This window comes from Apteryx rowi, unplaced genomic scaffold, assembly GCF_003343035.1.
Source record: "Apteryx rowi isolate R43461 unplaced genomic scaffold, aptRow1 scaffold_54, whole genome shotgun sequence".
In the NCBI taxonomy this organism is placed as follows: Eukaryota; Metazoa; Chordata; class Aves; order Apterygiformes; family Apterygidae; genus Apteryx; species Apteryx rowi.
In genome coordinates, this window is record NW_020450805.1 from 2,823,256 (window position 1) to 2,837,712 (window position 14,457).

General features: G+C 50.5%; 1 protein-coding gene across 4 annotated transcripts in view; it reads left to right on the forward strand.

The window, feature by feature from the left end:
- VEGFA (vascular endothelial growth factor A) overlaps positions 1 to 14,120 on the forward strand; it is a 20,819-nt gene extending 6,699 nt beyond the window's left edge. The window contains exons 3-8 of one of the 4 annotated variants that reach the window (XM_026081235.1): positions 4,982 to 5,178; positions 6,987 to 7,063; positions 7,467 to 7,499; positions 10,162 to 10,233; positions 11,393 to 11,524; positions 13,842 to 14,120. In XM_026081235.1, the coding sequence (XP_025937020.1) occupies positions 4,982 to 5,178; positions 6,987 to 7,063; positions 7,467 to 7,499; positions 10,162 to 10,233; positions 11,393 to 11,524; positions 13,842 to 13,863 (533 nt within the window). In that variant the 3' untranslated portion in view covers positions 13,864 to 14,120. Of the gene's footprint in view, positions 1 to 4,981; positions 5,179 to 6,986; positions 7,064 to 7,466; positions 7,500 to 10,161; positions 10,234 to 11,392; positions 11,538 to 13,841 lie in introns of those variants that run through there. The other 3 variants (XM_026081232.1, XM_026081234.1, XM_026081233.1) reach the window with 3 other exon arrangements.
- The last annotated feature ends 337 nt before the right edge of the window (positions 14,121 to 14,457 follow it).

The window sequence follows — 14,457 nt, forward strand, 5'->3', positions numbered from 1 at the left end:
GGGGGACGCGCGGAGGACGGGGCCGCCGGCGAAGCACCGCGTCCAGGGCCGCGGCCGGACCTCGCGGAGCCTCGGCCGCCGTGGGGCCGGAGCGCGCTGCGGGGCCGGCCCAGCCCGCCGCGCCTTTCCCACAACTCTGGGAAACTGCGTGCGTGCGCCCGTGCACACACACACAGACACACACACGCGTTCATGTATATAAATAAATAAATAAATAAATGCGCACACAAAGAGCTGCGTAGCTGCGAACAGTTTCCTAGGGATTCGCCACAGTGCCGTAGGAACGAATTTGTCATCGCTGCTGCCTGCCCCGGCGCCCGGCTCGGTGGYGAGGGCTGATCCCTGAACAAAGGCCGAAGCAGCGCCCCGACCCCGCTGGGACCACGAGGCAGCAGGTCTCCGGGGGAGAAAAAAGGAGAAAAAAAAAAAAAAAGGAGAAGCAGCCCCAGCAGCCTGGGCTGATTTTCCAGTTGTCCCTCCCCGCAGTCCCCAGTCCCCCCCAGGCAGGCCAGGACGCTCTTGCTAAGCACAGAGCCAGGCTTGAAAAACAGGTGCTTTTACCCTGGCTTGAGCTAGCAGCACCAGCGGGTTCAGGGGACAGCAGCATGCTCCGATAGGCCCTGCGCAGCTTGTCGCTGGCGGTCGAGCAGAGGTGGGGATATCGCCTGGTGAGGAAACGTGGCGGCACCTCTGCAGCCGTTGTGATTTTGTGCAGCTCCGGCTGCCCAAGGGCCAGGCTGCGGCAGAGCCCCATGCCCCCTCGGTCTTTGCAAGTACCTCTGTGTGTAGGCCAGAAGAGCAGTTAGCACTGGGGCAGTCAGGGGCGCCTCCTGCCAGCTCCCTGCCYGGTGCTGCCCTGCATGTTGTGGCAGGTTGGCTTTTCCTCCGTGGTGCTCAGTTCGGAAGGGGGTAAAAGTGCTGTGGACTGGGGAGCCTTCAGGCTGAGGTGATCATCAGCTGCTTTAAGACCATCCTGAGCTGTTGATGTTTTTCCCATACCTTCTCAGTGGAGCAGCCCACTCACCGCCTTGCCGGGTCTTGCAGGGGCCTGGCAGGTTGTGACCTCCCAAGTTATTCCAGCTGGAGGTCAGCAGAGGGCTCCAGCAGTGTGGGCCCAGATTGGCTTTTTTTTTGTCACACTCTATTTCAATTTCTGTAACTTTATTGGTATGACAGACTGCCTGTGTGTAGCCAGAGGTTTGTGGCAGGCTGCACTGTTGATAGGTGTCCATTTTGCTTGGGCATCCATTTGTGATTTGCTGGCGGGCTGCCGTGTGTTGTGCTTGACCCTTGCTCCTGCTGAAGTCAACAGAGGAAGGTTCAGTGACTCCAGAGGGATCAAGATGGAGCCTGCTGTGAGGCTTACTTTGGTAACCAGTCCCTCTGCTGTTGGCGTAAAAGAGGTAGTATACTCATCTGTGCCATTTTTTGTGGCCAGCCACCTTCCTGGGGACAGGAAGAGTTGAACAGAATGTAATTCCCTGTCACAAGAAGGCTGCTGGGTCAGGGGGAGATGTGAGTGGTGGGACTTCAGTGCTCTTGCCTTGGTGCTATTCCTGGTTCTGCAATGCAAATACATATGTGAGCTAGAAATCAGGACTGGTGGCATTACTTGGCTGTACTTCTGTCCTGCTGTATGACCTTGGAGGGCCTCTCTCTGTGCCTCAGTTTCTGCTGTGTCAAGACGGGACAGTGACATGCCTCTTTTCCACAAGGACAATTCTGCAGCTCCTTCTACTAAAGCTCTTACGGATTTGGGGGTGGGCTAAGAGGTGATTCTGTGTCTTTGGCCATTTTGTGCTTGCTCTGAGATGTCAAACTCTGACAGATTTTCATTTGGGATGGACTTACTCTGGTTGGAGACTGCAATTTTAGCTTCAGCCCCTACCCTTTTGCGCTCAAAGAGCCTTCCACATGTTTTGTGGCATGGGAAGTTGTAGAGGAGTCAGACAAACACTCTTTGTTTGTTTCACGAGAAAAGATTTTCTGGTATAAATAAAGGAAACCACCAGCACTTGTGGCTGCACTCTTATTTTTAAAAGAACAGTGTGTCTGTATTGCTGCTAAGCCATTGACGGGGAGGGAGGCAAAATGATCACAGACTTGCTCCTTTTCTAGTCTAGCTTGTTTCCACTCGACTGCTCCAAATTTGGACTTGATCCTGTCTGCTGTGGGTATGCCTGCCCTGAAGAGTTAATGTGGGCCCTTACTAGGTTTTAACCTTACTTCCCCCTCCATTCACAAAGAAGAACTTCTGACTCAAATCTGGAGGTGTTTTACAGGTTAGGGGTGTGGGTTAAATGTGGTATTAAGTTTTAATATGGGCTGAGGCCATGCAGGAAGGGAGCAGGCCGAGTGGTGTTAGTCCTTCAGTGACCTTCCTGTATTTCCCCGTGAAAGACAGACATGTTCTTCTGTCACCGACACAACCAATGGAAAGGAAGCATAGGCTGAATCAGCCYGACAAAGTGTGGGATATGACTCCAGATATCTAGGTGTAAATGTTGATACAGTAGCAAGGGCAGGGCTCTGTTGTGGGAATGACTCTACCTCAGTCACATGCTCAGGTTTGGGTACCAATTGTGCAGATTAACTATGGAGCATTGAATAGTGTGTGTGTTGAATGCTCTATGTCCAGTGAAATCAAGCCAAGGGGACTTTCATGRCAGGACATTCTGATTGGCAGCTGGATGAAGATTCCCCTTTTCCTTTACAGAGGCTGATTCAGACTTTGGAAAATCATCATACATTAAGTAAAGGCAAAAACTCCCGGATTCTTTATGGGAAGCATTTGGTCCTGTCAGCTCTCCCAGATCTCAAGTATAGTCATCAGGGCACAGCCGTGAAAGTAAAGACTCTGCAAAAGAAATTGAATGTGCTGTTTTGTGGTCAGTCTGTAGTCCAGATTCACTGGTATAATCCAGCTGCTCATGCAGTGCAAACCGTTGGAAAGCATAGTAGAACTGAATCAGTTTCACTTCAGTTTTCTGCTCAGTTTCTGCCTCCTTATGCCCCAGACTAATTCAGGGAGCAGCCTTTGATTTGCACAGGTAACAGTTGCTTTCCCTCCCTCTTCTCTTCCTTCTGTCCCCTCACCATGGGTCTGTGAGCATTTTTATCCAGAATTGTGCCTTTATTGCCAGAGTACCCAGATCCTTTCTGTTGGCACAGTGTGAATAATCAACAGTGCTGATCTGTGGCTGTCATTGTGACTGCAGAATTTCCCACATATTAAATTGTTCAACTTGTTGGAACATAGGCAGTGACTAAGGTCACTCTGAAKGGGAACAGGAAGAAGAAGGTAGCACAGACAAGACAGGAGGAGAGACAGGAGACATACTGCAGTTAGGGGAGGAGGGAAGAGGAAGGGACAAGGAACAGGGACATGCTGTCTTTTAGACTAGGAATACCAACAAGAAGTCCATGCCTGCTAGGCTGCATTTCCCTTTCATAAGCCACTTTCTCTTTTAATAGCTGCTCACGCTTTCTGACACTTCAAACTCACTGGATGGGAGCTCCTCCCCTCTTGTACGTGCTCTCTCAGTACTGTGGCACTGTCAGCTCTGCTTGACCTAGAATTAACTTTCAACAATTAACTGCGGGCTGTGAGCTCCAAGCCCTGCAGCTTTTGCATTTTTGTGGCAAAGTAACCTTTATGCCAGTTTGTCACAAGTTCAGGGCACTCTAGAAACGCTTACTGGAGCCCATTTTTTTCCATGATGCAAGCAGTTTGTGCTTATCACACAGAGTTATCAACCTTGGTGCTGTAGGACTCTGCATACTGTACAGGTGGATCATTACAATGCCTAACAGCATGGGGCAGGCACTATCTCTTTGTACGTACACTTATCATCTGCTCCATTTGAGGCATCTTCCTTGCCTGCATGCTGGTAGAGCTAGGAGGCCTGGCGGGCTCCAGGTACTCGCTGTTTGCAGAACTGTACTAGCAGCTGGATTTTGTGCGTGTATACTTATCTATCCTATCTCTCATCTCTTTAAATCTCTCCAACCCTTGACCAAGCAGCAAGATGAAGCTTTGGCAAGAGACTGGGAGACATTGAGAAATGCTTGTGAAATCATTGCAGATCTCAAGCACTTAGTGTTTGCTCCATTCGGAGGGAAGGCAGGGAATAAAGGCAGATCCACCCTGTTCCCCCTCCCACACTGCCTCATTGTGGTTCAGTAGTCAACTTTATGTGGTCTAGTTAATCCTGGGGGTGCTGTGGGCTTGCTTTGAATCTTTCAGTGGATGGCTTGATTCCTTGGTCTGGGAAAGTGGTCAGTGCAGAGACACAGAGGCTGTGACTTGTAACAGGTGCTGTCGTGGTTCTGAAGGTGGCGTATTGAGGTGGATAATCTGCGTGAGTAGGAGATGTAGCTGAGGGGAAGGGTGAAAATGTGGATTCGTCATTCAGAACCATCTGGTTGTTCTCAGGAGTGCCTCTGTGCCAAGGTCTGTAGAAAGGATGCTTCTGCCTCTAGTTTATACCCCTGCCTTCTAAAACCCATTGGGTCAGCAACTGGCTGTTTGGAAAGGGGGTGAAAGACAAACCAGTGAAGGGCCTTAATCTAGAGCCCAAGTTGTGTGCAGCAGCCTCAGGTGCTTTTTGGCTGAGCTAATATGCTTAATGGCAGCATGTCTGAGAGCATGGGGGATAGCAGGGGACGGGGTTTGGGCAGGAGGTACCTATGGGATGCATCATGGTGTCAGGGAGGGTCAGTCCAAGTAGTGAGGCTCTCCTGCCTACATTGTCTCTGCCATGAAGTAGCAGTAGGAGGAGCTTGTCCCCTCTTCCCTTCCTGATTTGTGTGTGTGTGTGTGTGTGCGGAAGGCAGAGACAAAGGACTTAGGCCTGCAAGACTCTTAGTGAGGAGCATAGGGTAGATGTGTTGCAACCGTCTTGTTCTTTTTGTGGGGTGAAGCACTGGGTATTCTTGAGCTGAGTTGGCATTAACTTCTTCCCTCCATTCCTCCTTGTAGTTATCAAATTCCTGGAAGTCTACGAGCGCAGCTTCTGCAGGACAATTGAGACCCTGGTGGACATTTTCCAGGAGTACCCCGATGAGGTGGAGTACATATTCAAGCCATCCTGTGTGCCTCTGATGAGATGTGCAGGTTGCTGCGGCGATGAGGGCCTAGAATGTGTCCCTGTGGATGTGTACAACGTCACGATGGAGGTGAGGGCCCACCTTGCAAGCTGGCACACCAGGGTGGAGGGTGCAAGTCAGCCAGCATGACCCCTCCCATGTCCCAGCTCCAGCTCATCCAGAGAAAGAGCATCCTATCCCAGGAGATGGAGACCTTGGAGAGTGTCAAATCAGGAGGGTTCACCTCTCACTTTTCTCTTCATCCTTGTGCCCAGCATTATGCCACACAGGATTGAAAAATGAACTTCTCTTCCCTGTTCAAGGCTAAGAGGAGAATCCGTTTGTCAGTGGCGCTGACCCTGCTAGTGGCAGAATACAGAAGCTAGGAGCATGCAGAGGAGCATTTCTGAATGCAAAGAAGCATTTCTGATGTTGTTATCTCTGAGGCCCCCAAGAAGACCCTTTGCAGGCCCTTGCTCCACCTTAGCTCAGTGCTTGGTCCACACAGCTGTTGCTCTGAAGGCAGCTGACTAGTGCAAAAGGGAAAAGCCTGTCAGTGCTCTCTCTCCCGGAGGGCATGTGAGGTCAGCCTTTACCAGCAGAGCAGGGGATTTGGGTCATTAGCTGCATTGGCACAGCAGGGGTGGAAAGGGGCTCTAAGAAACATACTGTTGCAGTGTCAAGTGTAAAAGCCTTTCTGCCTCTGGGCATCCTCCTTTGTTTGGAGGCAGCTGAATTCATTTCTTGGAAGAGACAGAGACTGGCCGTGAAGGCAAAGGCTGGGTACATTAGGAAGATGCAAACTCTCCTTAGAGAGTTTTGTCTCTGCCCTTTTCTGCCAGCCTGGATCCCAGCTCATATCCACAATGTTGCTGATGCTCATTACCCCTAACCTGTAGCCCCCTCCTCCTACTATTCTGTCCCTCAGCCTTTTGAATAGCCACTGTAAATATTGTCATCACTTTGTGATATGGACAAGAGACATGCAGGACTATGTGATTACCAGCAAGCTGTTTTTACCTGTGACCTGAGCCGTGTTTAATCTCTCTGGCCCAGAACCTGTCTGTTTGCTTCCATGGCTCCCCATACTGCTTTTCCACTTGCGGACTCCAGTCCGGGCCAGGCCCTACTAGTATGGTGTAGCTAAGGATGGTTTTCTTCCTACCATTCTTTGCTGAATTACAGTTGTTGACTGGTATGCCCATATGCCTGTAAAGGGTCAGAGGCATTTGAGCAGATCTCTGGTGCAAATGCTAGAGCTAGTGGTCCAGCCAGGTTCTGGGTTGAAAGGCTGTGGCAATACGTGTACTGTCATGCATAGCTTCTGATGTGACTCCCTTGGAGGCAACAAGGGGTTGGGGGCTAGGCAAGTGTTTGGCTCTGCAGCGTGTTTTAAGCATAGAACACTAGGCTTATCTGGTATGTCAAGTCACTGAGAAAGTGAGGTGTCAGCCAGGATGGAGTGGTGGTTTAGGGAAAACACGCGGGATATGGAGCTTTTGCTTTGGGCTTTTGCTTTAGACTGAAGCATGCCTCTTATCTGAGAGCAGGTTGGAGGCTCTGTTATTGTATCTCTGGTATTGACCAGGGATGGCTCAGTGAGAACCTTGCTGTGGTGTTACGCCTGCTCCCGTGTCTGTCTCCAAGGCAGTCCACCAGTTCTGGCACTTTGCATGTATGAGCAAACAGAGCTTTGGCACGAGCCTGGTGCTGCTGCTTGTTTGTGATCAAAGGCCTTCCCTGWCTGGGAGAATGGGGCCACAAAGCCAGCTCAAACTCTGCCATGCTCTTTCCAGGAGCACCTGGGGTGCAAATGTTCTGCTGCGCAGCGGGCTGTTTTGCAGCTGTGAATGTAAATAGTGAATAGGTAGTGACCCTTTTTGTTTCTTTTCTTCCAGATCATGAGAATTAAACCCCATCAGAGTCAGCACATAGCGCACATGAGCTTCTTACAGCACAGTAAATGTGACTGCAGGTGAGAATGGAGCAGCACTGGTTGCACTTGCAATAAACTTACCCTGAGTCTTCCCTTTTTCCTGCTACTGGGTTGGGACTGTTGTCCAGAGGCTTCTGCACTCTCCTGAGCTGGTTTACAGTGGGATGGCTGAGCCTGGGAAAAGAAGTCCTTTGCTGGTGAGGACCCTCCATCTCTAGATATTGTGGGTGGACAATGCTAGCCTACAACTTGGGGACTGTTGGCACTGCCTGCCAGCAAGGTGCAACAGGAGAACAGACACTTTGAGAAGGATCACTTAACCTGTACCATGGGCATCCTGCAATGACAGCTGTGCATGGACTTGTGGGAACTGGGGATAATGCTGAAAGCGTATTTGGTAAGCTCCCTTCTAATAAGGCTTTTGTTCTCTCTTCCCCCACAGACCAAAGAAAGATGTCAAAAATAAACAAGAAAAGTAAGTGACAAACCTTTTCTCCTTTCTCTTTTGGTGGTTGGTTGGTGTTTCCTCTCCCCACTGCCCCTTGCTCATTTCTTTGATTGGTTGGAGATACTCACTTTGAGAAGGTGTTTTTGGAGATGGCRTGTGGTAGTGCACGGGGCGACACTCTGAATCCGTTCCAGGTGGGCACAGAAACCCAGATCTGATGGTCCTTCCTTCATACCTCAGACCTGGAGCTTGCATGACCCACGACCATGGCAGTCATTCCTAATGCTTTATCCCGAGTCAGAGAAGTCCTGTCGTGTGTGTCCTACCAGAATGGATTCAAGGTGCAGCCCCCACTCTCCCTTCCCTCTTCCTGGGGTGTTTCTGGTTACTGCAAATCCCTGCCTTTCTTTATTATTATTTTTTTTTCTTGCTGCTTGAGTGAGAACTTGCTGGCTTCTGTCACAGCAGCTTGGGTAGGAATTCTGCTGGCTACAGGGAAAGGTTGCAGTGGAGGCCTGGTGGAGGCAGGCCTGATGCCATGCACTATGTAACACTGTTGTTGGTTGGGTGGGGGGGCTGGGAGGGCAGAAAGGGAAGTGGATGTCCTCGTGGGGTCTTGGTGGAGGCTTTCGTGAGTGTTTTTTCAAGCTGATGGATTTGCTGTGGTGACCTGAAGGAGGTTAAGCACAACCTTCCCTTTCCTTCCTCCTCAAAATAAAAACGTTGTGGAAAGTAGATAAATAAGCTCTTGTCCTGCAGTAGTTGCAGGAATGATCACAAAACGTGGAACAACATCGAAAAAAGAGTGACCTCTCTGGGCGAGGGGGTCAACTGGACTGCGCATGGCTGGGATAGCGGCTTTGCCATTTAGAGGTGCGGAGTTGGAGAGGAAAGGGGTGAATACTGGGAGATGAGGCTGAAGCAGACAGAGAGAGCAAGCGGGAGAGTGAGAGAGACCTTCTTTCACCCCTCTCCTGGTGGTTGTGTATTTCTAGCAGCCTTCCAGCCTCTCCTCCTCCCCCTGGAAATATGCTCGTGGTTGCACTGGGCAGCGTGCAGCCAACACTCCTCTCTGTGCAGGGCTGTGCTGGGACCGGTCGGTCTGCGTGGCTCTGTGGTTTGAAGGTGTGCGAGAGTTGGGTCTGTGTGAACTCTGGTGAGGATGGGGTGTGGGTGAAGCAGCCAGCCCAGATCGTGTTGCATTTCCCTCTCCTTCTAACAGTACCTTGCCTGCTCTTTGCTGGTTCTGCACTCCCCGGGATGGAGGGGAGGGGATGGGAGTGACTGGTGTGCTTTGATTTGTGCTGGATTGAAAGTCCTGTTATATCGATGCCCCTCTCCTCCCTTCAGGTTGGTTTCCCTCCCCTCACTGCTTCCCTGTAACTCCTGACAGCTAGGGCTAGAGGCTGGGAGGGAGGTGATGCTCAGACACTTGTTCCAGTGAAAAGACTTGGACAGGGCCTAAGCAACACCTCTAAGGTGCTTTCCTTTCTGTCCCCCTATATTCCCTCTACAGCCCTCTCCATAGGTGGGCTGCGCCAGAGAAGGAGGGAGGCAGAGCGGGGAAGGAGGGAGTCTTTGCTGAGCTGCCATGTGCTGGGGCTTGCTTGTCTGCCAAGCTCTCACCAGACTGTAGAGATCAGTGCATAGCATCCAGGCCTCCATGTCCCAGCCCTTGCGCAGGAATCAGGAGCAACTGGTGAATTTTTAAGAAGCGAGTCAGTGCCTTGGCTCCGTCTGCTCGACTCATGTGGAAAGTGAGGGGAGGGAGGAGATGGGTGGGGGAGGAAAGGAGGGAAGATTTGAAAGCCACTTGCTGGTTATCATCTCCTGCGTGTCATAACTAGGTTGGGCCTCCCTCTTTCTCCTGTGGGGATCAGGAAGGAGGATGCTAGTAGTGGACAGCAAGGTCTCCTGGAGTCCTCTGAGCCATCGGCAGGAGGTGGGTGGGTGAGCAAAGCATTCAGGCTAGATAGCACCCCCCACAGCAGCACCGTGTAGACCAGGTCTCCCCCAGGGTCCCTTTGCTTCCATCCCAAGGCAGGAGTGATGCCAACCCTGCAGCAGATCTGCTTGGAGCTAGGCTGCCTCCTCCTCAGCCTGGTGCCGGGCACCACTGTGGGGCTGAGCGTCTTCTTCTCCCCCAAGACAGGAGGTGTGGGAGAACCCCTCTACTCAGGTTGCCTCTTGTCAGTCAAGGGGTGTGTATCTGAGCTTGTTGCCTGAAACAGCCGTCTGCACTCACTGCGGTTGTCTGATGCTTTCATGAGGCTTTCTGTTCCCTTCCTCCCTCATCCCTTTCCCACTGCCCCTCCCTGGAGGGAGCAGGCACCCCTCTGAGACAACAGCAGATCTGCCTTTGCTGTGGTGGCTGGCGATCGCCCTGTGTGGAGGTGGTTCCTGCGCACACTGTGTCCCCTGACACTGGCTTGGCTGCAGGCAGGCTGACTGCAGTGCTGGCAGGAGCACAGGAAGCCAGTGAATTTGTATGCGAGGTGGAGATCTGTGCTTTGGCCATGAGACCTGCCCTCCAGTCCTGCCTCATGTGCTTCTTCCCTCCCAGCAAGGCACATGGCTGTATTTTTTTTCTCTTCTTCCTTGCGTTTTCTTCCATTTTCTCTCTTTCTCTCCCTTTCTTTCCTTCTTTCTCTCTCTCTCTCTGTTTCTTTTTGTTTTGTTTTTCTTCCAGAAAATCAAAGCGAGGAAAGGGGAAGGGTCAAAAGAGAAAGCGCAAGAAAGGCCGGTACAAACCACCCAGATTGTACGTTTGTGTCCTCTGCTTGTAGACTCTCTTCCCTCCCTCTCCCCAAACCAATCCGCCTGCTTGCTGCTCACTCAAAATCTCACCCTCCTCTCCTCAGTCACTGGTGGGCTGCAGACCCTGCAGGGGCAGCGCTGGTAGTGGCACAGCTCTGGCACTAAGGGAAGCTCAGGGAAGGTGGCTTTAGCTTGCTTGGCTCTCTCTAATCATCAGTGGTGACCACTTTCCCAAGGCACAAGAGCACGGGTGGGTGGGCGAGTGCTCTGCACCTCTTTTCCMCTCCTTCCAGTTGCAACTTTGTCATCCACTTTCCCCTACTTGTCTTGCGCCCTTTTTGCTATGATGACTGGTGACAGACAGGCTGGCATCTGCCGTGCGTGTGTGTGTGTCTGTGTGTGTGTGTACGTGTGTGTGCGTGTCTGGTGGAATCACAAGTGGAGAGGAGAGGTGGGATGGTGGGAACCTGGAGAGGGGTGTTGGGGAGATGGTGGGATGCTCTCTCTCTCTTTCTCTCTCTCTCTGCTGGATTTGGTGGCTTCTCTCTGTCTCTCGCTCTGTCTCTCGCTCTGTCTTTCTCGCTTTGTCTCTCTCGCGGTGGTTCACAGAATTCTGCATTGCAAATTCATGGCCCTTCCATAGGAGACTCCAAGGTGGGGATGAGGCTTACAGAAAGAAGGGCAGTGCAGACTGCAGGGGTAAGCACATGATGCTGGAGCCCAGCTGCTTTCCAGTGGAGGAGAGCCCCTGTGTATTTAACTCTTTTAGCCGCTGGTCTCTTTCTACTTGAATAGCTCACTTCAGAGAATGCCTTTCATTGATACATCAATAGCTAGTTAGGACCTCTCACCTTCCCATCCTTGCTTCCCCTTCCTCATCCCTTTGGCCTGTGCCGACTGGATCCAATGCAGCATTTGTGAATACTGTGCAGAGAGCCTGTTTTCTTTCTCTTTACGCTAATGCAAGGGGTTGCTGTCCTGAAGAGGTCCTGGGACTGCTGCGGTGCTGCTGGAAAACCCATCAGCTCGTGACACTCCAGTGGGCAGCATGGGGGCTGCGGGAGGGGGCAAGGGGATTGCTTTGATGTTTAGGGTGTTGCATGTGTATTTTCTTTCTGCTGAAGCGCTGTAGCTTAGACATCTTTCCTTTTGCCTTTTTGCAGTCACTGTGAGCCTTGCTCAGAAAGGAGAAAGCACTTGTTTGTACAAGATCCCCAGACCTGTAAATGTTCCTGCAAATTCACAGACTCACGTTGCAAGTCGAGGCAGCTTGAGTTAAACGAGCGCACTTGCAGGTTTGTGTCCTGAAGGATGAAAGAGAAACACACAAAGAGAAAGAGAAAGAGAGAGAGAGAAAGTGGGGGGAGCTTGCTTCCTGCTGACTTCTGGCACCAGTGCTCTATGATCACTTCTTTCCTCTGTCCTACCTGGGCCAGAGGGCAGAGGGGTTAACTGAGATGAGGACAGAGTTTCCCTGTGTCAAATGGTGGCTGTGCGTTTCTGATGTGCTCTCAGGACTTGAATGGGGATGGCTCCCAGAGACAGAGTGTTTATACCTAAGGTATTCTTTCCCCTAGAACAAGATGACAGAGTTCACATTGATGTGGTGGCCAGGGGAAGGGTCTGTAGCCCTCTGTACATTACCTATGTGCAGCTCTGAGGGTGCTGTTGGACAAGGCCAAATCCATCCTAACTGACTAGGATTTGAGCATCCCTGTCTTTCAAGCCCCTTTTTATACAGCTTGTGGGCACTCTGCTGTGTGCAGAGTGAGGGAAGCCAGGCCAGGAGCCTCCTGCAAGGCTGTCCCCACATTCTCCTTTGCTTCTTCGTTCCTAAAGCCAGAGAGAGGACCCTGTCCTCTTGCAGTGTGCTCAAAGTTCCCTGCATGCCTTGGCCAGAGTTGTGGTTTGAAGGGCTTTGCACAGGGCTGTGGTGTGGGATACAGTGGGATTAAGTCTGTCTCTAGATGAAGGCGGGCAGAGGTCTCTTTCAGATGTGAGGGGGGAGATGCAAAGACACAGTGTCTGTTCAGAGATCCACACTATGCATGTGTTGTTCGAGTGCTACCTGTCATGCACCATCTATGGCATGGACATGTGCAGGAACTGAGATTCCTGGTTCTCACTTGGGTGCTTTGGTGGACTCAGTAGGGTCCCTTGACTCACACCTGCTGTGTGTGCATCTCCAGCATGTGATCATCCTATCTATCCGTAGAGAGAGACATAGAGATGGGGTCGCTAACAAGCCCTTGGCTGTGACTCTGAACTTGGGCCCCATTCACAGACATCTAGGAGCTTCTTCCCATCAAGGGAAGATTGCAGTGGCAGTGGTTGAATGAGAAAAGGGACAGAGATCCAGGGTCTACTTTGGCTACATCCTGAAAGAAGAGGCATCCATTTGCCTGCCTGGAATTGGCTGGGTGACTAAGACTGCTACAAGTAGCATGTGCTTCCATTAGGTGCGACAGTGCTTGCGCCAAAACCCAGAGGAGCCTCTGGCACTGCCAGAGCTTTGAAAACTGCTCTGCATACAGAGGAATTTTCTCAGGTGTTGTAACTTGAGTGGGAAAGTAAATTGATGGAGAGGCCAGAATAGAGCAGCTTCCAGGTTTACACTTCTCGCAGCAAACATAGTTCCTGAAGAGTGAGACCAGACCTAACCTTGACCTTTTTCCCCAGCTCCTGTACCCTATCCCCACAATAGCTGGAAATTATTTCTACAGAGTTTGAAGGATGAGAAATATTCCCAAGTGCAAAAAAAAAAGAGACAACACCCCAAAATAGTCATGGTGGCTCAAGTATTTTACTAGTTTCTCTTGCCAGTCTCTCCCTCTGGTGGGATGATGGGCACTATAGGAGGTTTCCAGAGCTGGTGTGTTGGCCAAGAGGATAGAAAGGAGTCATGGGAGCAGGTAACTTACCTGTTTCTGGATATAAAGTTGGTTAAGCTGAAGTTCCTCCGCTCCTTCTCCTTGTAGAGTTTGAATTGGGCCCTACACGGAAGGGCAAGTTCTCATTTCTCCTACTGCTTCTGCGAGCTGCTGCTGCTGTCCTCTGGTGCTAACCCCTGCTCTTGGCAGCCAGTGGGATGAGAGGCATTTTCTTTTCACATTCTTGCCTGCATGAGACTTTGTTGTCTGCACTGCTTCAAACCCAAACAGGGGTCTAGGTGAAGAGCTGAGGGAGTGTGTCTTTCTGCATGCATTGCTTAGCCTTGTTTTTCTGTGTGTGTATGTGTGTGTGTGTGCATGTGTGTGTGTCTGTGGTGTGAGAGGGTGCAAAAAAGACACTCAGCACAGTTTGTATGTGGGGAAGGTTGTGATTCTGCTTCTAAATTTACCCCTGTACCAGTATCTCCCCAGTCTAGAGGGGTTTGGGGGAGTAGAATTCATCTAGCCATTCATGGGTTAAGATTCTCAGCTGTTTTGCCCCATCTGCACAGCACCTCACCCCACCAGTGACATCACGCCATGTCTTAACACCATGTGCTCTTAAACACATCAGCCACCTCCCTTCCTTCCCTTCCCTATTGTATTTGCCTCCCCTCTTGCTCCCCAATTGCAAACATTAACCTCTCCTCTCTTTTTTTCCCTTCCCTCTCCTCTCTGGCAGATGTGAAAAACCGAGACGGTGAGCAGCYGAAAAGAAGGGGGAGCAGCCCTGTTTCTGGAGCCTGATTTCTCACCTGGACAGAAAAAAACAAAACAAAACACTAATCCAAATGAACCCTAAAAATGAAGGATCGGTAGAGCACAGCACTTTCAGTACGGACGATGGACTCCGGAAAGAACATTCCCCAAGGCACCCGCCGCACAGAATTCACCTTTGGGTTTTGAACTGTTTTATTTTATTTTTCTTTTCATGCTGCTAAATAACAGAGCCAGGAAGACTATAGGGGTGTATTTGATGGGTTTTCCCATACATACATATATATGTGTGTATACATGCATATACATATATATATGTGTATATATATTTTAACCACATCTATATATACATATATGTATATCTTAACCACAACCACACACACACACACACACATATATATTTTTTATATATATATATATATATATATATATACACTGATTATTTTTTTTTAACATTGCTAATGTTATTGGTGTCTTCACTGGATAATACTCGACTGCTGTGGACACAAGCGGGCTACTTGGGGCATAAGAAACAAGCTAAGACTGGACTTAAGTAGAAGCGCTGGGTGTAAACTTCTTAA